Source organism: Melampsora larici-populina, assembly GCF_000204055.1.
Source record: "Melampsora larici-populina 98AG31 unplaced genomic scaffold MELLAscaffold_23, whole genome shotgun sequence".
Taxonomy (NCBI): Eukaryota; Fungi; Basidiomycota; class Pucciniomycetes; order Pucciniales; family Melampsoraceae; genus Melampsora; species Melampsora laricis-populina.
Genome location: NW_006768787.1, coordinates 489069 through 515900, shown reverse-complemented (window position 1 = coordinate 515900; position 26832 = coordinate 489069). Strand labels below are relative to the sequence as shown.

Genomic DNA, 26832 nt, shown 5'->3' with positions numbered 1-26832 from the left:
GTTCACCTGCAATTCTGTATTCATTAGCAATAGATGGAAAAGAACAGCTTTCTACCACATGGCAAAGTTATCCAAATTACATGAATGGCATTGATCAGACTTCATTCCATATTATCATGGATGGACATGTTGAAATCTTGTAGCTTTACCTCCAACTTAGTATCCCTCCAATGTGTTGCCACCATAGTGGAAAGGCCTCTAGAAGAGGATATCCACTGCCAAAATCACTCCCTTGCAGGGCATAATGACTTGACTTTTTGTCTCAGGGGAGGAGTCCCTCAAGGATAACACTGAGGTATGGAATTGGGGCTGATGTTGCCTTATCTTGAGTGCTCTGTTCATTGAGGCTGCCGTTCAAGAACTCCTTGGATTGTTGCCTCCAAGCCAACTATGAGGGAAGTGCTGTACCTTCCTACCCCAATGACTCAAACGTCAAACAAAGCAAGTGCTGTACTTTATGCTGGTCAATGAAATGCTTGATCAGGAGGTCCTGAATCACGACTTACAGCTGGTGATTTCAGAGCTAGTCGTGGCTTACCTGATGGCAAATGCTGAAGCAGGCGTATAATTATTTTAGTATGATCTTGCCTCCACTCAGACCAAATTGATAGATGTGGGTAGATGACGATCACTTCCTCTGACATTGCCTCATCATATCGCCACATCGGTGAAACCTTGCACAGATGTTTATTTGCTGACAAATCTTGAGCTGACAAGATACATAGTTACATTTCAGTCCCGAAATATCACGGTTCCCGGGCGTTAGCACTAAGTGGTCCTTTAAGGACAGACCTCTCCCTCGGTGGTCACTCAACTCCGAGGAGCTGGGTTTTTGATCATTCATTGGCACCTTGAGAGTAGAGGAAACCGATTCGAAAGATTGTAAGGCTAAAGGGACCGCTTTGCTCGTTAAAAAAACTTCGACACATTATTGACAGAGCGGTGATATGCGACGGGTCAAACTTTTTCGCGTCAGGCTTAGGCCTTCCTCGATAAGTGGCCCGAAGCTCGGAGAAGGGGATTGGTATTGAAAGCACCCAATCAAGCGGAGGTTCTGTGTCCGATGTGGGACTGGTAGCAGGGAGAGTGAAGTCAAACTCGTATGAAAGGGTAGACTGCCGCCGTCCATCTACGTCGGGTCCAGCAAGGTCGTTCTTGAGAACGATGGTGAAGGTACGGATACTCGATGTATCTTTGGAAGGAGATAATCCCACATCAAGAACAAGTCCAGTGAAGCGATCTTGAGGGAACGAAAGCAACTTTTTTTCATAGCTTTGGCTCGCGAAACCTGCGCCACCGAGAGTCAAGGTATCGAGTGTGCCATGAAAACAAACGCCAGCGGTTGGAAAATTCGGCTGAAGGAGGTCAAGCAACGCAGTGGAGGATCCGCCACGAACTTGGTCCGAAACCTCTACCCAATCGCTTGGAGCCCATGGATTGAGAATCGAGCCAAACAACAGCCCCTGAAAAATCCCATGCTTGAGTGGCTCGCTGGAAGTGAAGGACAGATGGAAAATTGGCTCACGATTGCTTGAGATGGAGGGTCTCGAGCCTTCAGAACAAGCTCCTTGGCTCCAGACTGATCGGTGCCAGCGGTGATCTGCGTACCCGTAAGCTGTAGAAAGATCAGGAGATTGCAGAAGACAGTCTGAGCTCAAGCGCCAGAAGGTTACGAGTCATTGGAAAAGATCAGAAAGTCTGCTCTGGTGAGGCAGGAGCTTGCGAGAAAGAAACTGGCCGACCCGTGTGAGGAAGACACCCATTGCTTTATCAATTGATGCCAGATGGTGGTATAAAGAGGTCCCAAGTCTCTGGGACACGAACCAAACATCCAAGCGGCTGTTTGTGGAGGGATGTTTGCTGGGTGCCCGCACCAAGCCCTTCGGTACCGCACGCGCAGGGTCAAGACTCAAGTCCTTCACTTGGAACCTACATATGCCATTTCTTCTACACTCTTGCATGATTTCGCTTTTGCAATCCATTGTATACTTATGTTGCTCCTAGAATTTCCTGCAGCAGCATACCTTTAATTTCTGGTGCTTTAGTGAAGGTCTACTGATGAGACCTTGCAAAAGGAGTGGGCCATGTTTGCCAAGGCTAGCTGGCACATACAACCAATTCTTCTATTGCGACCTTAGACAGAGATTATGTGCTTCCAACAATTCTCAACCTTCTATCTGCAGCTCTAATACTTTGGCCTAGGCAAACTCAACCGCGATCATCGTTGTGTTCTGGTTCTTCTGCTGAGATAAAACAACTGGCATTTTCAGGCTGCTTCTACAACAACGAAAAAATACAATGGTGCCACTCACCTGACTAATTTTACTGATTATCCCACATTTCCCTCCCTTGTAGACAGAAGACTAATTCTTGATACCTCAATATATGGGGGCACCTTTTGCATCAAGCTTTACTCATCAATGAGTAATGTCCTCAATGCTGATTTGGATCCTAGTATCAAAGATACCCCAAAGTGCACAAGACAAAAGGAACCAGGAAAGGAGACCCAACAGATTTTTCTGTGCCAAACAATCTCTTGAAAGAATAGGTTGACTGCCTCTCAGATACAAGGATTTGCTACAAAGTCAACCTGGGTCTTGGGATGAAAGAGAGCGTTATAGGCTTGTCTTTCTGATAGATGTGGTCTACCATCTACTCATATAGCAACTAGTGTAACAAGAAGAAAAGCTGGTATTTTCTTTCTTCAAGTACAGCTCTTCTGAGATTATCCTCAGAGAAATGCACATACAACCTAGGCTCCATATCAAGCCTGTCACCAATTTCCTTGACCACTCAATCGTGACCCGCGAGTCGTTGAAAATGTTCTCAATATATAGTATGAACATGAATGGTTGAGTGGTCTAAAAAACTTCTATGGATACAAATTGGACAGTATAGTGGAATTTGAACCCAAAACAGGTGCATTTCAGAAAACAAGATCAAAAACAAGATACCTCACTGTTTTGATTGAATTGACTCTTGTTTTCTTATGTCTAGGCATATCTATCTGTTACATTTCAGTTCCTCATCATAAATTTTCTCATCTGGCCTAACCTCTTTTATAATCTTCCTCGTCGAATTTTGTTACATTGTGATTGTTAACAATTACCTTTGAGTATGAAGAATGTACTTGATCTGTTTGAACATCTCTGAAATGGCATTAAATCCTCATTTGATTTTTTTTGACGTGGTATTGATGACGATAGTGATGCCCCAGTAAATCATATTCCTTTCTTATTTCTTCCCTCACCGTGGTTTGGACAGATACCATTTCCAAATGATACGCTGATCAAAACCATTGATTCTTGGGGTCAATATCTTCTGGTCATTTTTCAGGGCAGTCCACTTTCAAACATCTCGGGTGTTCATATAGCATGGCTGCTTTGAAGGCTGGAGTTCAGGATGTCTATCATCACTAGTCACACTGATTGTAAATTCATAACCAAAATTCCTACCAACACAGTTCTTCCGATGACTCAGGGGTGGTGCACCTAAAATTCTAAATATGAGATTCCACACGTGCTTCATATGATTTCAGCTTTTCCAGATGATTGATGCAACATAACCCCCAATCTTTCCATGCTTCTCCAGAGCCCATTGAGACTGATTGATATCAGGCGGATCATTGCCAAGTACCCCAAGAATTCAGCCCGATAAAGTGGGATTTCCTTGATTTCACCGATTTCAGCGACCCTACACATATATATTCGGTGATTTGTAACCTGTGAAGACCCATAATGATTTGTCACCCAAAAGTTTAACTGACCCTTCATGAGCTTTGAAGTGACCGAACTGCGCTTCTATCGTTGACGCGACTTGACGTGACGAAGGACCAACAAATCGACCGGAAGAAGGCTGAGCAAAACAAAGTTAGCAAAGATAAGAATCCTAGGGGAATTCTGATGTTGGATGAAAGTCAAAGTAAGCACTTATGTAAAGTGTGGAAGTTCACATCGAGATGAGTGAGAGACTTGAAAGCTGATGAGAGTTTTTCTATCGGTTCGGTCGCAGAAGAACATCAAACCTCGAAGAGTTAAAGACCCTCATCCAAAAGAACACATCAGAACACAATCTAGCATAGCATCATCAAACAAGGAAATATCAAGAAACGAGAACTAATGATTTCTTCTTCAATGACTTCAACAAGTTCATCCAACTCATCAATCTCAACTACCATCTCAACCATCTCAACTTCACCATCAAATCAAGCTCGGACTCATCATCATTCATCATTCTCATCATCTTCAACACTAATCCTCACCATATTTCTTTCGGCCTCACTTACACTCTTCAACAAATCAATCTATGTCAGTCTTTCCAAATGATACTCTGAGTTTGATAGTCTCATTGAGATATCTCTCATCATACGTTTCAGACCACATTCAATTTCCCATTCCCCTTCCACATCCTCGCCCTTCACTTTGCTTCGATCTCTCTGACGTCTAGGTAAGTTATTCTAAAGATTTCTATGCAAATGATCAACGAGCTCGATGTGAATAACCTTGATTTTGCTTTGAACTAGACTTCTTGTTAAATGGACTCGACCAAAGGAATATGCATCCTATCAAGAACGCGTCACTTGGCCATTTTGGTTCAAAAATGTTTTGACGGTTGGTTTGGCTTACGGATCGGCTATTTTGTGCTCAAATCTGGCGTGAAGCTCTCTATCTCTATCATCTGTTTTTGTTTTACCCTCACCTTCTGCTGCCCAAAAATATGGGCCAAAGCAATTTGTCCTATCCATTGACTTATACTATTGAAGAAGGGCTCCTTGACTGACTGATTGGTTGATCTGTTTGCTTTTACGAACCTTACAGGTATCTCTTACTCTCAGTCTCATTTGTTCAAATGTATGCGCATTTCCTCAAACCCCTTTCGTTCCATATCACTCTCATACATACTGACTTATCTCGATCTCGAACTCTGACCACCCAATCACTGAATTTTTGTAGGCTCAAAGCTTTCACTCCCGTCGTACTGGTCGTCGCTACTGCTATACTTGAACAACAGATGCCCCCCGCTCGCTCAGTGGTGGTGGTTTCAATCATATCCAGTGGTGTAGCTGTTGCAGCCTATGGAGAAATCCACTTGTGAGTTGCAGATGCAGATAGAGTTTTCATATATCAACTTGTGGCTGACCAGCAAAACCCTCTCATATCCTCTATACATAGCGTCTTGATTGGCGCACTCTGTCAATTTGCTGGCTCACTAGCTGAGGTTGCTCGTTTGATTGCAACACAGCGCCTCTTGCAGGATCTAAATGTCGATCCACTAGTCGCACTAAGCGCTCTGTCACCCGTCAGTCTCACTTCTAAAGCCACATCTTGCAAATTACTTCAAACTCGACATGTGAATTTCAGGTGGACACGTACTAATCATAATCTCTTCACGCCAGATCTGTTTTTCAATGGCTGTCATCTTGGCCCCTATCTTCGAAGGGCTTGAGCCAATCTCCCTCATCGTTCCTCGACTTGGCTTGCCTGTCATCTTCGCCAGTATCTTACTCGCCCTCGCTCTCAACGTCGTCGTCCTCTTTCTTGTCAGCTGCACAAGCGCTCTAGTCCTTACACTGGCAGGTACATTTGAAGCGATCTTATGCAGCATCTCCCACCACATGCTGAAGTGTATTGCATTTCATAGGTATCGTGAAAGATATTGGACTGATAGGCGGATCAGTCATCTTTTTGGGATCTCATATCACATCGACTCAAATCGGTGGTTACCTGGTTGCTACTGGTGGTCTAGTCTATTTCCGGTTTAGCAGACCCCCTGCTCTCCATTCCAAAATCGAAACTCCAACTTATAAAGAAGTCGATTATGAAATTTTACCTATGGAGTCCCGTGATTAGAGTCATGTCTTCTTACTTTCAGTTGTTCATAGTCTTACCAAACGAAAATAATGCTTTGTCTCTTTTTGGGTATGAGATTTGTCTTGAGTAAAGTTTGAGATATTTGTCTTTTGACATTGCTCACAGTCTCACAGGGGTTCTTTCAACAATAGATTTCTTTTCTATCCTTGCTGACTTCACATCTTCCTTATATTTTCAAACCCAGTCTCAAAGACCTAATTCTAATTGCTAGGTGATAACACATCATCGTCATCCATCATCAAAAAATATTTTTTTGTTCTTGTTTAACTTTTCTGATCTCTATGAAACCTTTTTATGTTGTCTTAATCGTTTTCGCCCAACTAATTAATTCAATCTTAAAACTGATCCACTGGCTTTTTTCCTTGAATGTGTACATATAATTGTGATGAGGGTTTTCTTTTTCTCCTCTTTGGCTTTTGGTGATTTTGCAATGTAAATGGACCAAGGAGGCGGAATGTCAACATATTTGAAGAGTTGACCAGAGAGGTAACTCAAATTGTAAGCTGAGGACTTTGAAGTGAGAGGTGGTCCAGCATAAACACTGTAAGCCACTACAGGCCCGTCGGCCTTACCGGGTCCAGGTGTACAGTTCCGCCTGGAGTTCATGAAGCGAGGAGATGTTCCGAGTCATAGAAATGAAGACTTCCAGGGGGATTTGCGTACCAAGGAACTCTCCTCACACCTCTTCATCCAAGCATTATTCCCAATTAACTTGGAAGTCACTTTCAACTCCGGATCACTTTTGACAAACTATAACAAGGAATTGATGGCAACTTTAAAGTCCCACCTGAAGGCTGCACGAGATGCTATCTCCAAGAAAGATTGGACTGGAGCTGAAGCAGCAGCAGAATCAGCACTTGCTTTGGATACTCAATCTTATAATGCGTCAGTCACTAATCCAACATTCAGGTCTTCAAATTGGTACTTAGATTGCTGTTTGCATTCACAGTCACGTTTTCCTTGGCCTCGCACGTTTGAATCTCAAGAAACTTGAAGAATCAAGAACAGCTTATCAGCAGGCTATCGATTTGGATCCTTCTCAACCTTTGGCATGGCAAGGGCTAGTGCGACTTCATGAAAGTTCAAATGATAACTCTGCTTTGATCGATGCATTAGAAGGTCTTGCAAAAATTTGGAACGAGAAGTAAATGTCAATTTCGCCTTTCTTCACAACCGTCATCTTCTCCTTGTCTACATTACCATACGATCTGACTAGCTCGAACTTATGATACCTTCTGGCGCTGGATAATTAAAATAAAGACAGGATGCGGAAAAGCTTGGTGATACGATACTAAAGTTAATCTCTTTGAAAGACATATCGAGAAAACAGGTCAGTTGTTTTACATTTTCGTTCCAGTCAGATTTCAAGACTTACAGACCTGTTAGCAACTCACGCTGACGGTTCGATTTGACGTTTTATCATCTAGACAATCTCCGTACTATCGCATTTGCTACCCAACTCCCTATACGAAGCCCTTCTGTCAACCTTACCGGAACCCGATAATACAAATCCAAAGTACTCACCAATATTCGATTTATTAGTACTTCTACAAAACAATCTTCCCATCATTAAACAAATCACAGATCTGACTCAAGTTGAAGAAAATGACGCAATCTCACGTGAAATATTTAAACGACGTACACGACTCACTTCGATTCCTAAGACAGCCGCGGAAACTCGACTTGAGGTCATCCGCGAGGTTTACCCATCTAGCCAACTTCCAAAGTTATGGAAGGAAATCTTGAACCATCCATATGCTGATGATGAGGTCAGAAGAGAAGTAGAGCTTGCCTTACTCACATATTACTTAGATTGGCTTGAAGCTTTACCATCTCCATTTAAAGGTGAACTGGCCGATTTATCTAACGCTGCTAGTGCTGATTCATCCGAAGTCATTCAAAGCAAGCAAGAAGACAAAGATAGATTACGTGATGCTATTCTTGAGGTAGCCCGTGGACAAGTGGTTTTGAAGGTCGCCAATACTAAAAGCTGGGATATTGTTTTAGATTGGAATGAGATCACAAGCCCTCGGCAAGAAGACGATCCTCATGGATACCTCATTTCGCTTGGTGACATCTTCCCAAAGTAGGTTCCATTCAATCATATCACCTTGCACGATTGACGTGATAAGGTTATGGAGCTGACCATTGATTTGTCTCATATATTTTGATCCAGTTCGGATATCACGGCAGTGCTAGAGGCCTACCGCCAATTTCATCTTGAACCAGAAACTGATGAGCAACCTGATGATATCGATATACTGGAACAAATGGAATCCGGCTTCGACAGCGCGCAAAAGCACTCATTGCTCTCTCACTTTCTTGTCTTATCAGTTTACTACGAGCTCCGTGATTGGTCAACTGTCAAACTGATCGCTGAAAATTGTATCTCGAAAACCAAGGAGCTTGAAAGATTGCTTGGAAAACGATTGACAAAGGCTACAAAAAAACTTGAATGTTATTTGGCAATTGCTCTCACCTACCTAGATGCACCCCGATATCACCTACAAGCTACGCGACTGATCGATAAGCTTTTAGACAAGGAGCCCAATCATGGTCCAATCTTGATGGCTCAAGCATCAATTTTGAAATCTTCTCAACGGTGGTTAGAGGCCATCTTGTCTTTTACTCAGGCCCTGAAATCATGGACTGACCTACCACCTCTCGATCGCTTAGAAGCCAAATCGGACAAAGCTTGGTGTTTAGTAGAGTTAGAACGTACTGAAGAAGCAGCTGAGCAGTTTGATAACATCATACACGAGCTGACTGAGCTCATCGAAGCAGATCCTGAGCAAGAAAGTATACATCAAGATCTTGCACAGAACTGGTACCGATTGGCACGCTGCAAATGGGCAATGTATCATACAGAAGACAAAGAGAAGGCTGAAGAAATGGATGAGATGAAAAAAACGACGTTGAAGAAAGAGGCATATAATTGTTTTATCAAGTCGGTCAAAGTTGATACTGCCTTCGCGCCATCTTTTACATATCTTGGTCTGTATTATTCTGAAGAAGGTGATTATGGAAGAGCATCAAAATGTTTTCAAAAAGCCTTTGAATTAGATGCTACTGAAAGTGTAGCAGCCTTTCGATTAGCCACCGAATTTGCCGAATCTCGAGAATGGGACTTGGTAGAAGTGGTAGCGAAACGTTTGATCAATGGTGGCGTAGAGACTGGTTCAGACTATCAGGCTGGTGAAGGTCATAATCCTTTGCAACTTGCAAGCTATCAACAACACTCTTGGGCTTGGAACGCGATCGGATCTGTAGAACTCAGTCGAGGTAAATTCCAATTGGCTGCTGGCACGTTTCAACGTGCCATACGTGCTACTCCAACGGATCCACATACATGGATCAAATTAGGACTTGCCTATCGAGGTGTAGGAAAACATGTAGCTGCTTTAAAAACCTTCATTCGGGCCTCTCAATTGTTTGAGAAGGAAAATGAGCAAGAAGAGAATCAAAGCGATGACGATCAATCTCCTAGATGGTTTGCGGATTTTTGTATCTGTGATGTTCAAAGGCAGATCGGCCTTATCGAACCGGCAATCACTGGTCTTCAGAAGATTATAAAGCATCATCCAGAAGAAGTAGTTGTCAAAATCATCCTAGCTGAGACGAAATATGCCAATGCGATTCAATTTTCAAATAAAGGAAACTTTAGTCAATCAGAGGAAGATTTAATTCAATCACTCGATCTAATCAATCAAGTCTTTGAAACTGGTGACTCTAGGTATACGATGAGAATAGGATGGAAAATTGTTAGTGATATCTTCTTGGAGTTCTTCAGATGGAATAAGTCAATTCCGATCTCAACCTTCAATGCAGATCGAGGTGAAGAGGACACAAGTGAAAAGCTGAAAGCACATCTTTCATTTTTTGTGAATCTGGCTGCAAGAATGGGGGTTGATAATAAACTTCCACGCGTGGATTCTGTGACCTGCTTGGAAGTCAGTGCGATCGGAGCTGAAAATGGTTCATCAGGTCTATTTTTGTTGACGTCAATCATCGCTTCAAAAGTTAGGGTAGCACTTGAGCTTTTCGACCCTGATAGTGGAGGATGTGCACAGGCATGGGCCGATCTGGGAACAACATTAGGCCAGCTCAGCCGTTGGTTGGACACGACCTCTAGATCCTCCTCTCTCACTGATCAATCCACTTTTTTCAAAACAAGCGCAGGTCCTGAATCTACATTACAACAGGCAATACGTTGTATTAGATCAGCCTTAAATATACAAGCATACAATTCTCAATTTTGGACACCCTTGGTACCCTTGCCTTCAATTTAAGTCGAAGATTATGTCAACATGCTTATATTAAATCAGTTGAATTGAATCCAAAAAATCATATTAGTTGGACTAATTTGGGATTCTTGTATCTAGCTCATTCTGATGTTGAATTAGCAAATCAAGCGTTTTTAAAATCACAAATTTATGAGCCTGATTGGGCTTTAGCTTGGTTAGGTCAAGCTTTGGTTGCAGCTTTGAATGATCATTTGGATCAGTCAAACGAACTTGTTGAACACGCCTTTACTCTATCTCAGAGTAACATAGTAAGTCACTAATCATTGTATATTTAATCTTCTACACAACCACTGCACTACGAAATTCTGATTGATTATGTTTTACGATCAATGCAGACTCAAATTGATCTGGCCTATACGACAACAGCCTTTGCAAGATTTGCTGAAAATGAATCAAAAGTCACAAACAACCTAGAGGATTTACATGCACCTTTGTTAGCAGTTAGTAAACTAGTTCAACGTTTTCCAACAGATCCAACAATCTTAAATCTGCAAGGAATTTTATTAGAAGCCATAGGAAAGTATGAAGAAGCCAGTTTAAGTTTAGAAAAAGCAGCAGAGATTTTAGAAGGAATTTATGAAATATCCGAATCCATTGAAATTGAAACTAGATTTTCAATCATCAATTTGAATTTAGGTAGATTAAAATCACGAATAAAAGAATACGAAGGATCAAGACAAGCTTTTGAGATTGTAGAAAGTTTAAGAGGTCCATTTGATAAAGAAAATGATAAATTGGAAGATTTAGAAAAGATTATCATGATTAGATCTCAAGCTTTAAGTGGGATTTCATTAAGTAAATATTTTTCAAATGATATAGAAGGTGGTATTGAAGGTTTCAAAAAGATTTTAAGTGAATTATCTGGAATTGATTCATCTCAATCTGAAACTTTAACTAAAACTCTTCGTCAACACATCTCAGCTCTTGCTCAATTACTTTGTCGGATTTTATGGAATGATGATAATCAAGCACGTAAAATTGAAGCTAGAGAGATTTTAACAGGTGTAGCAACTCGGAATGCTAGATTAAATTACCATGATTTGAATGTGGTGATGACATTAGCATCAATGTCTATTGTTGTTCAAGACGATCCATTCCTTGATGATCTTCTATTAAAAATTCAACAGCAAGATGATCCTACTATGATCAAAGGTCCCAGCGAGAATCCGGATCACGAACCTGAACAATCAACTGGTGAATACCAAACTGATAGTATAAACAAGATAACTAATAGATTATACGAATTAATTGATAACAGTACTCAACCAATCACAAAAAGAGAAGCCAACACGATCCTAAAAGTATATAATACTTTATACCAAACCAAGAAAAACGAAAATCAAATTACACCAGAATTAGAAAAAATTAATAAAGTTTTAAATCAATCTAAACCAACAATAATGGAAACAGAAGAAGAATTAAAAGAATTTGTTCAACTTGAAAGAATTAAACTATCAAATCTTGCTCAAGAAGAAATGATGAATTCTAAAAAAATGTTGAACTTAAAAGGATTGTGTTCAGTTGATCAATTAGCTTCTCAAAGCTTAGAACCAATAAAATAATAGAATGTCTTCTTTTGAGATTGTTTGACATGATTTCATCATTAGGTAGGCTTTGTTCATCGACTGGATTTCATAGTTACTCAAATTCTTCCTTTGTACTGATATGGTGGAGAGAATGATAAATTTCTTTCAAACTTTCTATTAATACATGAATGTCTTTTTATATCATTAATTTTTAATTTCTAATCTCAACATTTGATTTTTCATATATACCTTACTTCAATTACTTTTGTATGTTTAAAAAATTGGGAGCAATTTGAAAGTCTTCATGTTTCTGTAAGATAACAGTCGTATAAAGGCGTCGATTCTTCAACCTACAATCCAGTGAAAGTGTCTTATCACATTGGAAAAACCTGATTTTTCTTTTCACACTCAACAGTTTAGATTTTTGGGTTTAATTCCACGCTACCAACAAGGAGTTAATGACTCAAAACCTCGAATAAAAGACTAAGATGATACAACAAAAGCAAAGTTACTTAATAATCACAAGTTAAAAAAAGGTATTTGATATATTATCACTACATATAAAGAGCAAGCCAAATGGGATTGAAGTGAAAAAGAGAATAAGCTCAAAGAAGGGTACATCTGTCCTTTTTTTAAAAAAACTTCAACATTCAAATAAAAGTTGATTTCTTTTCTCTTTTTCAAACAGCTGATGAAACTACTTTTGTTACTAAAGCTCTTGCATAAGGGATATCTGGAAAAAAATCATACAATGTCAAATGAGTAAAGAATAGATTGGTTCTTTTTTGTCGAAAAGAGAGAAAACAAACTTACATGAGAGTGAATACCAAGTATAAGCGAAGAAAGTTAAAATAGCAAAGATGATGACTAAGATATCCATTTTCAGGACAAACGCTGAGACGAAGACCATGATAATACTACAAGAAAATCGTCAGGGTTTGAATCAGCGATTGTGAAAGGTACGATAATTGAGATGAGGCAACTTACCAACTGAGGAATAGAATTGAAGCGATTAATCGAACCGGTTTAAACATCTACAGGAACAGAACATAAAATGAATTTGCCGATTCGAAGATTACAGAACAAAATCAAGATCATGCTTACCGTTTTGATCTGCCTACCGAACTGATCAAGATAGATACCAATCCAAAGTAAATCTGAATGTCAATATAATACCACATAAAGAATAGATAAAGACCAAAAAGAGATCCTACCCCAATTAAAAATCCAGTACCAGCCATTGAGATCACGATACCTAATACATAAAGAAAAGCAAATGATACTACATTTCCAAATATAAACATGATAGCACCAATGATCGAAACGATAAATCCACCTAAACAAGTCATTCACAATGTAAGAAGATTTCATTAAGGCTCGATTTCTGATTTACAAATTGATTGCGATTTTGAGATGATTGTTTACCTGCTAAACATCCACCAAATCCATATAACCTCTGTTTTCTTGATAAACCCAAGAATTCAAATGCCGAAGGTTCAGTAGCATCTAATAATTCATTATTGGTGACCTAGATTTTGACGCAGAAGATACTTCAGCTTATGTGTTTCTGAAGATGATAAGGATTTGTTAGATTGATTTACTTTACCGGTATCGATATTTGAAAAGACTTTGGGGATTCCTACTGCCATTCCAATGAAGTAAGTTGAAGATAAGTTTGAATTGGTTAATTGGATTAATGAGACTAGTTCGTTTTGATTTGGTTTTGCTTGGTTTTGAGAAAGTTGAGATGTTGATGGATGAGGATGGTGTTCTTTGAGAATCGGTTTAAGTATTTTGTAAGTTTGGCTTGGCAAGTTTCGAAATCAAGCCAAATGCTAGTCAACAACTGTCACAGATCAACAACTCAGTCATTATTCAACATGTCATCAGTCGATCTGCTCATTCTCAACTATCACCGCCTTGATTTTCACTTCATCACCTGGCACGGTGGCACCAGCACCGACCGGGTGAGGATCATCAGCAATTGAAAGAAAAAACTATGACCCTCTGTTGGTAAATCTTTCGATATCACTTCACGAACTTGACCATATTTGTTGTCTGAACCACGTCAAGACTCTTCAAGTTCAATCTAGGATTTTGCATCATCTCATACAACAAATGCCCAACACAATTTGAAACATTCCGTACAATGAAAAGTCGAACTCCAACTCAAAGCAATCAGATTTAAACCAATTATCTAAATACCAAACTCAACTATATACATTCTACATAATCTTTGATCAAAAACGTATCCATGTAGGAATAATTTATTTGAGTTACAGCCCTTTGCAGAATTGATGACTTTGGAAAAAGAGAAAACACTTGAGTTTTCAAAAAAAACCTGCGAGTTTTTTTCAAAAACTGATCGAGTTTTTCAAAAACTGAGCGAGCTCTTTCTCTTTTAGAATTACTGGGCCAGGTTTCCAAAAAAAACTCACTGACTTTTTGAAAAACCCAGCCGCTTGTTGACAAAACTCGGTCACTTTCCAAAAAAACTCGAGGTTTTTTATTTGAAAACTCGAGGTTTTTTTTTCTTCAAAGTCATCAATTATGCAAAGGGCTGTACATCCAACTAAAAAAAAGCTGTAAGATCTTGAGATGCAAATTTGGAAAACATGTTTCTCGTCGAGGAAACAACGCATGCTGGTTTCATATCTGATTGATAGTTATCAAAACATAAACACTTGGCTATTGATCTTCATGATTCCATTTATTGAATTGAAAGTCAAACTTACCCTATAGTCACCATTGGGTGAAGAGAAGATACATTTTCCAGACCCCCTCTTAGAGATCAAATTCCTTCAAACATCGCAAGAACATCAATGACTCAAAGACACCAAAGCATGAAGAATATCATCCCAAGTCACTTCAGATTCGAAATTGTTTAAATCAAGTATTCTTAATCGATTAGCAATCAATCTCGGTGTTGATCTCTCTTCGATTAATTTATCAATAAAACTTTGAATGATTTGGTTCACTTGAGAAGTTTGAGAAAGAGCTTTGAAGATTATATTTCGAATTCTTAAATCCCCACAATGAAGTATAGCTGGAACTGTTGCTAGGAGAGCACCTAGAATTAATCGATGAACAAATTAGCACTATCTTTTTGTTTTGGGGGTCATGGAGGGTCGAGTGATGTAGAGGAAAACGCATACCTTCTTCATCTTTGAATTTCAACAATAGCGTCGCAGCTCTCAGACCAACAGAAGGTACATTCCTCCACTGAAAATGATACCAAGTCAAAGTCAAAAAAACTAATCAAGTATAATCATCAAGAAAAAAATCACTAACATGTTCTTTACTCAATTCAATCAATTCCAAAACTTTCGAATCATCAATCCCAGTTAAGTATGAACAACAGATCAATAAAGTATCAAATAAATAAGCCTTTTTGTTATTTTTATCTTCACTTTCTAATTGTTGTAAACAAATTTTAAAACAATTTTCATAATCTTTTAAAGCAAATGTATAATGAATTTGAGCAATTCTTTGATCTTGTAGTTGAGTTAAATCATCATTTTCATTTGATGGATCTCGAAACCACTGTAAATTGATGAAATGGTTTATATCAAGAAAACAATTAGTTGATGAGTTTGATGAATTGGAATATAGTCAATTTTTGAGTTGATGTTTGACTTACTAAATGTGGATTCAATGCTTGGTATGAATAAGATTCTTTTATTGAATTAGTTACTCTTAAGTTTCTTTCTGAATTGTTATCCTTGCGTTCAGTATCATCATCATTTGTTAAATCTGGAGCCATTCAAATTTGTCGGAGTTGAGAGTTTCTTTTTGGATGAGCTTGCAGTTTTGGAGATGTCCGAGAATGTGTTTAGTACATGTCACATAATAGCTGAAACTGTGATACGTCGTGGTGTTTCATCCCTTGACATCTTGAGTGATATGTTGCTGTGATCGAAATTGAAGGTGGTGTTCTCTCCATCACAAACACGAATCTCTCATTTCCTACCAAAACCTGAATCAACTCATCTCCTCAAAGCATTCAAGAACACTGATTACGATCATCTCTTCAACTGGAATAGTAAACGTACTGAACCCATTAAAATCAACCTCGAAAGAAAATTAACAAACCTCATTCTCTGAGTCACACGTCATAGGCTTCCTGGGAATTTGAAACTTTACCTATTGGAAAACAACCGAAATGGAGGACTTGGATGGAATTGATTTCGCATGTGAAGGATCACCAGAAAGTATTATCCACGGTGAAATAGTGTAAGTCATAAATTCATTCAAAACCTTATAAAAAGGGAAGAAGAAGAAAAGAGAGTGTTCAATTCTAATACTTTGTTTTCTTTTGTATTTGAATGAAATGACCATAAAAGATCGGTAACAAGTGCAATGAGAAGGAATGCAAGATGGGCAGGAACAAGTTTTTCACCTTATGGTTCTTCAATTTCACAAAATCATGATCGATTAAAATCAAGTTTGACTACTACAATCGGAATGAGAAACTTAAGAAATGGCACTCATCAAAATATTCATCAAACTCTGGTTTCTAAATCTAAAAGTCCTTCTTCACAAGGATTTGAAGATCCTAGTGGTAGTCTTATGATTGGTTTTTCTACTTTAATGATGGAACTTAGAGAATGCCAAGGTTAGTTTAATAAATCACTCACTTCTTGTTGGAATCTGATGAATTCTTTTTATTGTGACTTTAGATATTACTCAACTTGACGCTGTAACTCTCCTTAGTCCATTCTTGGCTGTTATTCGATCTAGTGAAACAACTGGACCAATCACCGCCATCGCTTTATCTTCAATTGACAAATTCTTAACATACTCTTTAATTCATCTCAATTCTCCTTCACTAGCATTAGCCATGTCACAAGTTAGTTCAGCAGGTACTCATTGTCGTTTTGAAGCTAGTGATAGTGTTGGTGATGAAGTAGTTCTTTTGAAAATCTTGGATGTCCTTCGGAATGCTCTTACTGGTCCAGTAGGTCATATTTTGACTGATGAAGCGGTTTGTGAGATGATGGAAACTGGGCTTAGTATGTGTTGTCAAATGAGACTAAGTGGTTTGTTAATTTCTTACTCTCTTGAAGACCTCCATCATTTATACTTAGCTTACACATGTCTTTCTATTCTGAATTCAGAGGTACTACGTCGTTCGGCTGAAAGGACTATGCAAACCATGGTCACCTCTGTTTTTCAGCGTTTAAAAACTCTACCTCCATCTGTGGATGATACATATGTTTCTTCCGATGATGGTACAACTGAAGATGATGCAGTGAAAGATGGATTAAGGATGACAGCACCTGACCCACGTAGTGGTTCTATTCCAGCTGCCTCTGATTCACTTAACAAGGAACGCGATCATGCAAGGGCAAAGTCAAATCCTCCTGATATGGTGTCGAATGAAAATGGAGAGACTCCAGATCCACCTCTTGATACTGAAAGCGCTGAAAAAGATCCATTATTAGAGTCTGAAAAGGAGCCTGTTCAAGAGCCCGAAATAGATGAAGAGACGATGATCTTAGACCTTTCGCCTTACGGATTACCTTCGATCAAAGAATTAATGAGAGTTTTGATTTCATTACTTAACCCTTATGATACTCAACATACAGATTCGATGCGTCTTACAGCTCTTAGTATCTTAATCACAGCTTTTGAAGTTTCTGGACGAAGTGTGAGTAGGTTTCCAAGCCTACGCGCAATGGTATCAGATGATCTTTGCAAGCATTTATTTCAGCTTGTTCGATCGGATAATACTACTCTCTTATCTGCATCATTACGTTGTATGACCAATCTCATGGACACCATGCGACCTTACCTCAAAATCCATCTCGAGCTCTTTCTATCATATCTTATGGATCGATTAAGACCACAACCTACGTTGACCATCAGTAAACTTGCACATGCGAATGGTGGAAAGGGAGATATCGAAGAACAGTTGGATGGGATCACTTGGAAACGAGAAAATGGCGATAACGCACTTGCTACAAGACCAGGAAGCTCTGGAGTAGGAACAACACGAAGTCAAGCTATGGCTCCTCGACCAGGAGTTGTAGCCACGGGTGAAGCACGTCAACTTATGCTCGAACATTTGGCACATCTTGCACGTGCTTCTGATTTTATGGTCAATCTTTGGGTGAACTTTGATTGTCATGTCGATTGTGAGGACGTGTTTGAACGAATGATCCGATTCCTAGCTAGGGTAAGTGATGAAATCTTCAATGGCATATATCATTGGATTGACTGAAGTAAAGCGTTTGGTTCTTGTAGGGCTTCTATCCCCTTAATCCAGCTTACATGAACGCACAAGACACATCCCAATTACTCTGTCTAGATACACTTTTAGCTCACGTTGGACATATGAGTAGTAGATTAGAATCATCACCATTACCATCAGTAGATGTACCAGCACCAGTTTTATTAGCAAGAGATAAGAGTGAAAAGCGAGCAATGTTAGAAGGAGCCGCCAAATTTAATGAAAAACCAAAAGTAGGATTAAAATTCTTAGAAGAGAATCAAATTATTTATGACGATCCTTCTGTACCTAGACCTCAAAGTTTAGCTTTATTTTTTAAAACTTGTCCTAAATTAGATAAAAAATTATTGGGTGATTTCATTTCTAGACCTGAGAATTTAGAAGTTTTACAAGCTTTTATGACTTTATTTGATTTTAGAGGTGTAAGGAGGTTTTTTATCTTTTAAGTTTTCATCTTTGAAAGTCGATCTGATTTGCTTACGGTTTGTTTGTTTTGTATTCAGAAATTAATTTCGGATTGTTTGAGAGACCTACTCGAGACATTTCGATTACCTGGAGAGTCTCAGCAGATCGCAAGAATTACTGAAGTCTTTGCAGCTGTGTATGTTGCGGCTGGGGCAAGTAAGTTGACTAGCATGGTTTGCGATGTGTAGTCATTTGGCTGAAATCGTTCACTCTCGTAGCGGAAGTCAAGACTGAGGATGCAGCTTATGTTTTATCTTACTCGGTGATTATGTTAAATACTGATCAACACAACCCTCAGAACAGAGTGAGTCAAATTCTTTCTAAGATGCTAAGATACACTAACCAACAAATAAATTTGTAGAAAAAAATGACCATCGAGGATTACAAGCGCAATCTGAGGGGGGTGAATGATGGACAAGACTTCAATCCAGATTACTTGGTGAGCTCGATGATGTTATTTTGAATCTTGTGGCTTCCTAAGCTAACACCTTTTACGAATTTAGAAAGCTATATTTGATTCAATTCGTAAACGAGAAATCATCATGCCAGAAGAGCATTCAGGTCAATTGGGGTTTGAATATGCCTGGAAAGAGCTTCAGCGTCGTTCAAGGGTAGCAGGTATGCATTTTACGTGATCTCGGAAGCTACCTCTCAGATATTCAACATCTTTCATCTTTGTTACCTCAGGTCCTTTTATCACATGTAATACATCGATTTTCGATAAAGCAATGTTCGAAGTTTCTTGGAGACCAGTCATATCTGCATTTTCGTATGCTTTTACCAATTTCAACGATGATCACATGCTCCAAAGAATTGTGGCTGGGTTTCAACAATGTGCTACACTGGCCAGTCGATTCAATTTACCTGAAGTATTTGATCAAGTTGTCTTGGCTCTAGCACGGATTACAGATCTCACTCAACTTCCTTCAGCGGACACAAACTTTCCGACTGTATCTGCCGAAGGTCAAATGTTAACTATCAGTCCACTTTCGATTCGATTTGGTAAAAATTTCAAAGCACAACTTGCTACAGTGGTTCTGTTTACGATTGCAAACTCTGATGGAAGTACAATGAGACAAGGATGGCTTTGTATCTTTGAAATCTTACAAAGCTTATTTGCTCACTCTATCTTACCCTCTGCGCTCCTCGCCCTTCCTGATTTTTCGGATGTGGGAACCATTGCACTACACCCTCCTAAAAGCCCTTCTCTTGCACCTGAACGACGAGCAGATGCAGGACTACTTTCTACATTGTCCTCATATCTTCTATCGCCTTATGTTGGTCCTCAAGACGGTATCGGCCGAGATATCACTGATGATGACATCGAGTCTACACTCTGTGCCATTGACTGTTTGGCTTCGTGTCATGTCGCTGAACTTTATGAAGGAATCTTGTAAGTAGTTCAATCAAGTGGGATGTTGGTAGTGGATCTAATAAATCCGTCCCTTTAGCAATCTTCATATCGATATCCAGGAGACTATCATACGTACACTTGTCGGATTGGCGGATCAACGTATCTCAAAGTCCACTCGAGGTCGACTGGGACAACCTGATCGAAACTCGCCACCTCCATCCCCTCAAACGCACCGTACTGCTCAGCATTATGACCCTTGTTCTCTCTTTCTACTAGAGTTGATTGTGGCCATTGCTGCACATAATCCCGATTCACTTTCTCGACTCTGGGGTGCAGTGTTTGAGTACCTTTCGAAAATCCTGGCTAATTCGACAGCTTTCAGTCCACTCTTGGTCGAACGAGCCATTGCAGGCCTTTTAAGATTACAATCTCTTGCAATCCAACAGGCAGTACTACGAGATCAATTCTTTCTTGCCTTGGATGTCTTCCGATCACTTCCTCAATCTATTCTTGCGTCCGTTGCACAGCCCATGGTCACTGGTGTTTGTCAAATTGCATCGGCTCATCCACACGCATTCCGGTGAGCATCATCTACTATCCTTTAAGCGATGTGTAAAACTGACGTCGTATTTGCCTATGAGATTTGTTTAGGACATCGACCCAATGGAACATGTTGTTCTCAATTTTCATCGCAACAGCTGGTATTGAGGAAGCCGCACGAGAATCATTCGCAGTCTTGAAGCAGTTATCTCAAGGTGAATTGGCACCTGGAATTGTAGCGGATAACTTTGCACCATTTGTACATGCTCTGAACGCTTTTGCTAGTGTATGTGGGCAAGAAGTGTCTAGACCACATCCTGGAAATCCAAAGTAAGTTGAACCCTATCAAATCTTATCATATCCTTTGATATTCTCATCACTTTCCTTACATTGATAACAGGTCGGAAGATTCTGTCACGGCACGTGCACTTGAATCGATCGATATGATACGTAATGCTCAAGACCTTATACCAAGAATGTTAGCACAAGCACAATCCGATCCATCCAAACCATGGGCATCATTTTGGATGCCAGTTTTATTAGCATATGGACAACAATCTATTAATGGAAATCGAGAACTTAGACAATTAGCGTTAGGGAATTTACAAAGATCATTAGTAGCACCTGAGATTCTATCGAGTGGAAAGATAGATTTCACCATCATTTTTGAAAGAGTTTTGTTTCCGGTATTAGAAGAATTATTAAAACCTCAAGTGTTTAGGAAAGATCCAGATGGGATGAGTGAAACCAGATTAAGAGCATCTGGTTTACTTTGTAAAATCTTTTTACATTATTTAATTCAATTAAGTGAACAAGGAATGGGTAGAATGACTGAACTATGGTTACAGATCTTAGGGTTTTTAGATCGATTTATGCATAGTGGTAGAAGAGATCAAATGGTGAATTTAATCTTGTTGAATTTCTTGGAAATGCTAAATGAATGATACTAATTTATTGATTTTTGTTTGATTGGAAAATAGTACGAAGCTGTACCTGAAAATTTAAAAAATGTTTTATTGGTAATGCATGCATCAGGATTTTTAGTACCACCACATGAAAATCCTACGATTGAACAAAGTCACCTTTGGAATGCAACCTTTGAAAGGATTGATCCAGTACTTAATACACTTAAATCAGATCTTTTTCCAACTCAATCAATTCCTAGCTCACTTCAACAATCAATACCAACATCATTAAATGAGAAAGAAGAAGTTGTTAATGATGATAGTGAAAATCAAGAAAAGGATTCGGAAGTGGTGGATGAAAGTGGTGCTGGACCTTCTGAACCTGTTACCGAATGAGGTTTTTTTAAAAACTGCATCTAGAATCATGTTTACTTTTATTTTTTCTCCCTGTTTTATATTTTTATCTTTAGAGTCGAAGGATATACTATTTTTAGTTTGTGAAAGGCTTTGACTTCACAATAGGCTTAAATGATCCAAGGGTGAAAGAAGACTGTTTTTTTTCATCATTTCATAGTTGTTATTTTAGGAGATATAATTACATTTACAGATTTTTGTTTGGATGAAGAAATTGGATTTTTAAGAAAGTTTTGTATTGATTTTGATTATCTTTACCAGATTGAAAAAAGATGAGAGATAAGTCAAAAAAAGAAAGTGCTAACGACGAACAATTACAATCGATCAAGTTGATGAAAATTGAATATATTAAGAGAGAATTGAAACATGACTAAAAATTTAATTCTTTTCTTCAGCCGGATGATTTTGATTTGAATTTAAATGTTCGTTTGCAACTTTAAGCCATTGATAAACCACACTGAAGTCTAAATCTGTTAATTCTTCATCATTACAAACTTTATTATAAATTCGATTAGAAAGTGTCAACAAAGGTAAATTTAAATTAATTTCATCTGCAACTGATTTTGTAATATTCAAGTCTTTCAACATTAATTTAGATTTAAATCCAGCTCTATAACCTGAATCAGCAGGTGTAGGTGTAGATAATGAACCTGGGACTGGATTATTGACTTTAGAACTCCAACATTGACCTGAAGATGAATTAATGATTGAAGTTAAAGTTTGAGGCGATAAACCTAATTTTAATCCAAATAACATTGATTCTGAAATCCCAATCATTGAGATGGCTAATAATAAATTATTGGCAAGTTTAGCTGATAAACCTGAACCTGATTGACCACAATAAATTGAATTCTTTCCCATCTTGCTTAAAATGTTGGAAGCTGTTTGGAATGCAGTTTCATCTCCACCACACATGAATGATAATGTAGCTTGTTTGGCTCCTACGACACCTGTTTTAGAAAACAAAAGAATCTCAGTGGGTTAAGGTCTTTTGAAGAGGGAGAGAAGAAAGAACTGACCACCGGAAACAGGAGCATCTAGCATATTGACCTGGGCAGAATTTGAAAGTGTTGAGGATACTTCAATAGCAACAGATCGATCTAATGTAGTAGAATCTATACAAAGTGTAGGACTCGGTGTAGAGATTGATTGAATTCCTGATAGAATTCCAGTTTCAGGATGTAAGTAAACTTCTTTTACTATTTCAGAATCCGGTAACATTGTAATGATTGTTGAAGCTTGTTTAGATACTGAAGCAGGAGCTGTGAAGGTTATGAAGAAATTCAAAGAGCGGTTTCCATCAGTATTTAGTCAAGACTTTGCTTGCAGAACTGGGTAGTTCAACTTACTTGGAGCTGTTATGATAGTACCACTAGGATAAAGATGAGCATGTCGTTCAAAAAATTCTGTCATGGACTAAAACACAAAACAGGACGTCAATGAAACTTGACTTGATTGGAAAAATAAACCGCAAAGATTACTCACACTTTCTGATGTATCATGAATTATGAATGAAGCTTGAGGTGAAGATGAAGTTTTTGATTGAATCGACGATGATGATGGTGGAAATGATTTAGTGAGAAGGTTGGATGCCTAAGTATCTCCAATTCCATTAAAGAAATATAACAAGATATCAGTTTCATTTTATCAAGTGATTTTCATTTCAAGGCTTATACCATTTCTTTTCCCATTGCACCTATCAAGTTCAAATCAAAGAAAGTCGTAGGATTAATTCTCTGGTGACTAAACAAAGTGGCTTATGAAAACAAACCAAGTCCAGTGAAACCAATTGACGTAGACCGAGAATTTGATGATAAGATTGACGAAGATGACAAAGACCTTGAAAAGTTGGTGAAGAGTTTTCTTCTTGAATAAATCGAACTTTGGAACATCTTGCTCGTGTTTTTCTGGGCTTTTGGTGTGTATGAAGGATTATGAAGGATTGTTGTTTATCAAGAAATTGGATTCATCAAGCCAAGCTGTCAGTCATCAGGTAGGCCACCTCAAGTCACGAACGATCAAGATCGGAACCAATACCGCTCCGGCGCCAGTTGAGCCGACTGCCGGCTACCGGCTAACGTATCGCGGCCCGCCCGCTGTTCGGCCAGCAGATGACGGACTTCTGTTTTAACAGAGTCAATGGATTGCTTGAAGACCCTTTCAAGGCCTCTGGGCCATTTACATTCCGCGTAGGAGAGTTTCACCATTGTCGTTTCTGGTTATTATCTGTGACGCGGGTTATCCACGACTTTTCACACGCCGTAAGGTATGTCTTCAATCAGCACTGGGCTACGAGAATGGACTAAAGTCTCAACAAACTTCTTGAGTTCATGAGGAGCTAACATTGAGCATCTTGCTCGTCAAAGGGGAGTGCTTTATGCGGGGAGTTAGACTTGCCACTATCAAAACGTTGAGACAGATTGTTTCTCTTGAACTCTTCAAGATACCGGTTAGCTGACATTTCTTGATTTATCATGGAGACTTGATTGGATGAAAAATATTGAGCTTCACTGTATATCTACATACACTGATAGAACGCTGTACTACCAACATACGTCTAGGAGGTTCACAATCATGATTGTTGGAGAATGAATCGCCACAGGTCGATAGCGCCCCGCGAGGTACTTCCTACCGTCAGAATCTAGAAGTTGAATTACAATATATAGAGCGTCCAGCCACTACGAGGGGCTTTTGATTGTACGGATCCAGTTTTTGCCGTGACAGCCCGTACGCAACCTGAGTGGGCGAGTTCATCATCAAGTATAAGCCCAGTAGTGAAAGGCATTCATTGTTTTTACCATACGATGTGGACTAGAGAATCACGATCGTTCCGCGTGTGATGCATCAGCTTGTTCCGCTTGCTTGGCCTCCAACTTGCGTTGTTTATCGACAAGAACAGACCAAACGGAAGCCTTGAAAAGCGTTAGAACTAGACCCATCTTTCGCTCTAGAGGTAAGAAGCCTTCAAGGAGTGATGGGGCCATAGTGGTGAGATCTTGCGCAGTGTCGGACATCTAGCAGAGTCATGACTTGGTCAGTTCGCGTTACATTAATTGGTCAGTCGGCTTTGAAAGGAATGAGTCTTACTCGATTGAGGATGTCATTTAAGCGCTTGTACTCCTGAAGTACCTCTGATTCTAATCTTTCGGTCTTTTGTCGTATGCGGGCTGATGATTCCATGTTTGATGGTCGAGGATTGCTTCCTTCTGACCTTGACAACTCATAACTCAGTCTGCGTGACGTAATAGAGAGACTGATGGACTTTGGCAGTACCGCGTCTGTTCCGGGACCGGCCACGCGTCACTGTCATCACGGATCTTCAACTGACCAGTGTCGACTTCAAACGCCACAGCTTCCTCCTGAAGAAGCAGACCATAATTATGACCCTTCTCCCCTTCCTTTTTTTGATGTGTGGTCCATGAGCATATTACCACAGCTATAGTAAAAGATTATTTCACTTGCCCACCTGACCCTTAAAAGTGTCAAAGCAAATCAAAACTGAAACCAAAGGCAAATCTGAACCCATTGAATGGTAAGCCCCATGCACAAATGGGAGTGGATCAGATCCAATGGTCAAGTCCTACGAGCAACGGCCGTTGCGCGCAACGCAACGGATGGCTTTTTCACTCACCCAGCCGCAACGCATCGAGCAAAGAGTTTACCGCTGCGTTGCTCACCGTTGCGTTGCCCGTTGCTCGCCGTTGCGGTGCCCGTTGCTCATTGTTGCTCGCAACACAACGTGATCGAACCCGTTTGCGCGGGGATACGCGCAAAGAAAGTTGTAATATGAACAAATTGAAAGGAAAAAAAACAAAAGAGGACACCAGAAAGGATCCAGTAATAGAATGAACTAGATGGATGTACAAAACAAAAGTAAAATAAGTAGGCTCTCTTGATAAAACCAATCTATGAACGCAATCAATTAGAGTAATCTGGTGATAGACTTACTTTTTGAAAATGTTAAGGAATGGCATTTGAGAACATCAAGAACTTTTTTATCGACCGTAGTTAGTCGTTGACCAGTTGGATCAAGCTTAATAGATGATTTGGTCAAACCAATATCAGTTTCATCAATTCAAAGCAATACCAAAGAACATATCGATGAAAGAACTCTAACCTTTATATTTTTCTTGATGATAGATTTGAGGTCTCGAACAGTAAATGAATCAAGAGATTGATGTTCATTCAATGTGACTTCAAATGAGTTAAAACCCTTTGAACAAGACTTGAGGGCTAATGAAACCATTGAGTGAGGGAAGTTGAAGAGTCTCTGATGCATTCTCCCCAATCTTCATTTCATCAAATCAACACTTTCAAACTCTTCTCAACAACTCCAACAGAACATTCAACCTATCCACAACACCAGAGCTTCCCCGTTGCCCTGTTGCGTTGCCAGCAACGGCAGCGCACCGCAACGCAACGGTAAAAATACCTGTCCCTGAGGGGCAACGCATCAAGCAACACCTGAACCGTTGCGTTGCCTGCTGTTGCTTGTGTGCACCTGTTGCCGTGCGTTGCTTGACGTTGCTCACTCAAAGCAACACACCGGACCAACGTTGCCTATATTGATCCACTCATCATGTCTCATCAAAGACAGCCAAATTAGGATCAGCCAAATAATTGACTGTTAGTCTGAACTCAATTGAACCAGATTGGTACCCAGATCATCACTACCAACCAATTCATGACCACCATCAACCTAAAGCTTCTACATTATATCATTTCAAACCAATAGCCTACAACCCGGAGGGAAATCCATGTTGTCTGCAAACTTCTCCTATGAATCAACAAAACATGAAAAATCTTTCAAATGATGAAGATGAAAGGCAGAAGAGTAAGCCTGTGAAGCTTCCTGAACTGGATACCAGATCCTGGGTACAAGCTCAAGAGAAACTGCAGCTGAAGTCTAATCAGAATTGTCACCCTTATAAACAGCTCTCATCTCAACTGGACCATCCAGTCTATCTGGACACAAAACCAGCCACCACCCCATTTACAAGCCCCCATATACCATCACAACCTTTTGGAGGGCATGGGAGACCAGCATCTCAATTTCAACCACAGATGCCAAGAAATAGTCAAACACCTCAAAGCAGATATCAACCCACTGGAAATCCATCAAATAGTCATATTTTAATTTTGTCATCCTATTATCCTCCTCAATGGACCTATCTCAAACAGTTGAATAGGAAACCATCAAAATCGATCAAGAAAAGTATGGG

At 39.5% G+C, this 26832-nt stretch overlaps 8 protein-coding genes across 8 annotated transcripts; 3 read left to right on the top strand and 5 right to left on the bottom strand.

The window, feature by feature from the left end:
- Window positions 1-836: 836 nt before the first annotated feature.
- MELLADRAFT_63969 (uncharacterized protein) lies at window positions 837-1942 on the bottom strand (the record flags this gene model as incomplete). Its single annotated transcript, XM_007410999.1, has 3 exons — window positions 837-1463; window positions 1526-1600; window positions 1934-1942. The coding sequence occupies 3 exons, from the start codon at window positions 1940-1942 to the stop codon at window positions 837-839; spliced, it is 711 nt and encodes a 236-aa protein (XP_007411061.1).
- A 1795-nt stretch (window positions 1943-3737) lies between these two features.
- Window positions 3738-6225, top strand: MELLADRAFT_116765 (uncharacterized protein; the record flags this gene model as incomplete). The annotated part of the gene is made up of 10 exons (XM_007411125.1): window positions 3738-3755; window positions 3831-3921; window positions 4012-4307; window positions 4376-4446; window positions 4523-4654; window positions 4818-4850; window positions 4953-5090; window positions 5172-5298; window positions 5396-5576; window positions 5641-6225. 8 exons carry the CDS (start codon window positions 4119-4121, stop codon window positions 5847-5849), a joined length of 1080 nt encoding a protein of 359 aa, XP_007411187.1.
- A 249-nt stretch (window positions 6226-6474) lies between these two features.
- MELLADRAFT_87842 (uncharacterized protein) lies at window positions 6475-11422 on the top strand (the record flags this gene model as incomplete). Its single annotated transcript, XM_007411126.1, has 9 exons — window positions 6475-6755; window positions 6820-7014; window positions 7131-7200; window positions 7298-7956; window positions 8047-9631; window positions 9925-9980; window positions 10110-10422; window positions 10510-11368; window positions 11409-11422. The coding sequence occupies 9 exons, from the start codon at window positions 6475-6477 to the stop codon at window positions 11420-11422; spliced, it is 4032 nt and encodes a 1343-aa protein (XP_007411188.1).
- Window positions 11423-12380: 958 nt separating this feature from the next.
- Window positions 12381-13049, bottom strand: MELLADRAFT_36712 (uncharacterized protein; the record flags this gene model as incomplete). Its single annotated transcript, XM_007410998.1, has 5 exons — window positions 12381-12433; window positions 12514-12617; window positions 12688-12734; window positions 12805-12825; window positions 12915-13049. 5 exons carry the CDS (start codon window positions 13047-13049, stop codon window positions 12381-12383), a joined length of 360 nt encoding a protein of 119 aa, XP_007411060.1.
- A 1470-nt stretch (window positions 13050-14519) lies between these two features.
- Window positions 14520-15463, bottom strand: MELLADRAFT_63965 (uncharacterized protein; the record flags this gene model as incomplete). The annotated part of the gene is made up of 4 exons (XM_007410997.1): window positions 14520-14770; window positions 14856-14922; window positions 14992-15243; window positions 15341-15463. The coding sequence occupies 4 exons, from the start codon at window positions 15461-15463 to the stop codon at window positions 14520-14522; spliced, it is 693 nt and encodes a 230-aa protein (XP_007411059.1).
- Window positions 15464-16164: 701 nt separating this feature from the next.
- On the top strand, window positions 16165-21592 carry MELLADRAFT_36715 (uncharacterized protein; the record flags this gene model as incomplete). The annotated part of the gene is made up of 13 exons (XM_007411127.1): window positions 16165-16315; window positions 16380-16739; window positions 16818-17878; window positions 17947-18354; window positions 18436-18553; window positions 18616-18701; window positions 18759-18836; window positions 18901-19015; window positions 19085-19790; window positions 19849-20331; window positions 20403-20621; window positions 20692-21190; window positions 21272-21592. 13 exons carry the CDS (start codon window positions 16165-16167, stop codon window positions 21590-21592), a joined length of 4605 nt encoding a protein of 1534 aa, XP_007411189.1.
- Window positions 21593-21737: 145 nt separating this feature from the next.
- MELLADRAFT_72100 (uncharacterized protein) lies at window positions 21738-23594 on the bottom strand (the record flags this gene model as incomplete). Its single annotated transcript, XM_007410996.1, has 6 exons — window positions 21738-22560; window positions 22630-22872; window positions 22960-23026; window positions 23096-23203; window positions 23287-23306; window positions 23382-23594. The coding sequence occupies 6 exons, from the start codon at window positions 23500-23502 to the stop codon at window positions 21989-21991; spliced, it is 1131 nt and encodes a 376-aa protein (XP_007411058.1).
- An 835-nt stretch (window positions 23595-24429) lies between these two features.
- On the bottom strand, window positions 24430-24790 carry MELLADRAFT_87838 (uncharacterized protein; the record flags this gene model as incomplete). Its single annotated transcript, XM_007410995.1, has 2 exons — window positions 24430-24624; window positions 24698-24790. The coding sequence occupies 2 exons, from the start codon at window positions 24788-24790 to the stop codon at window positions 24430-24432; spliced, it is 288 nt and encodes a 95-aa protein (XP_007411057.1).
- Window positions 24791-26832: the final 2042 nt, after the last annotated feature.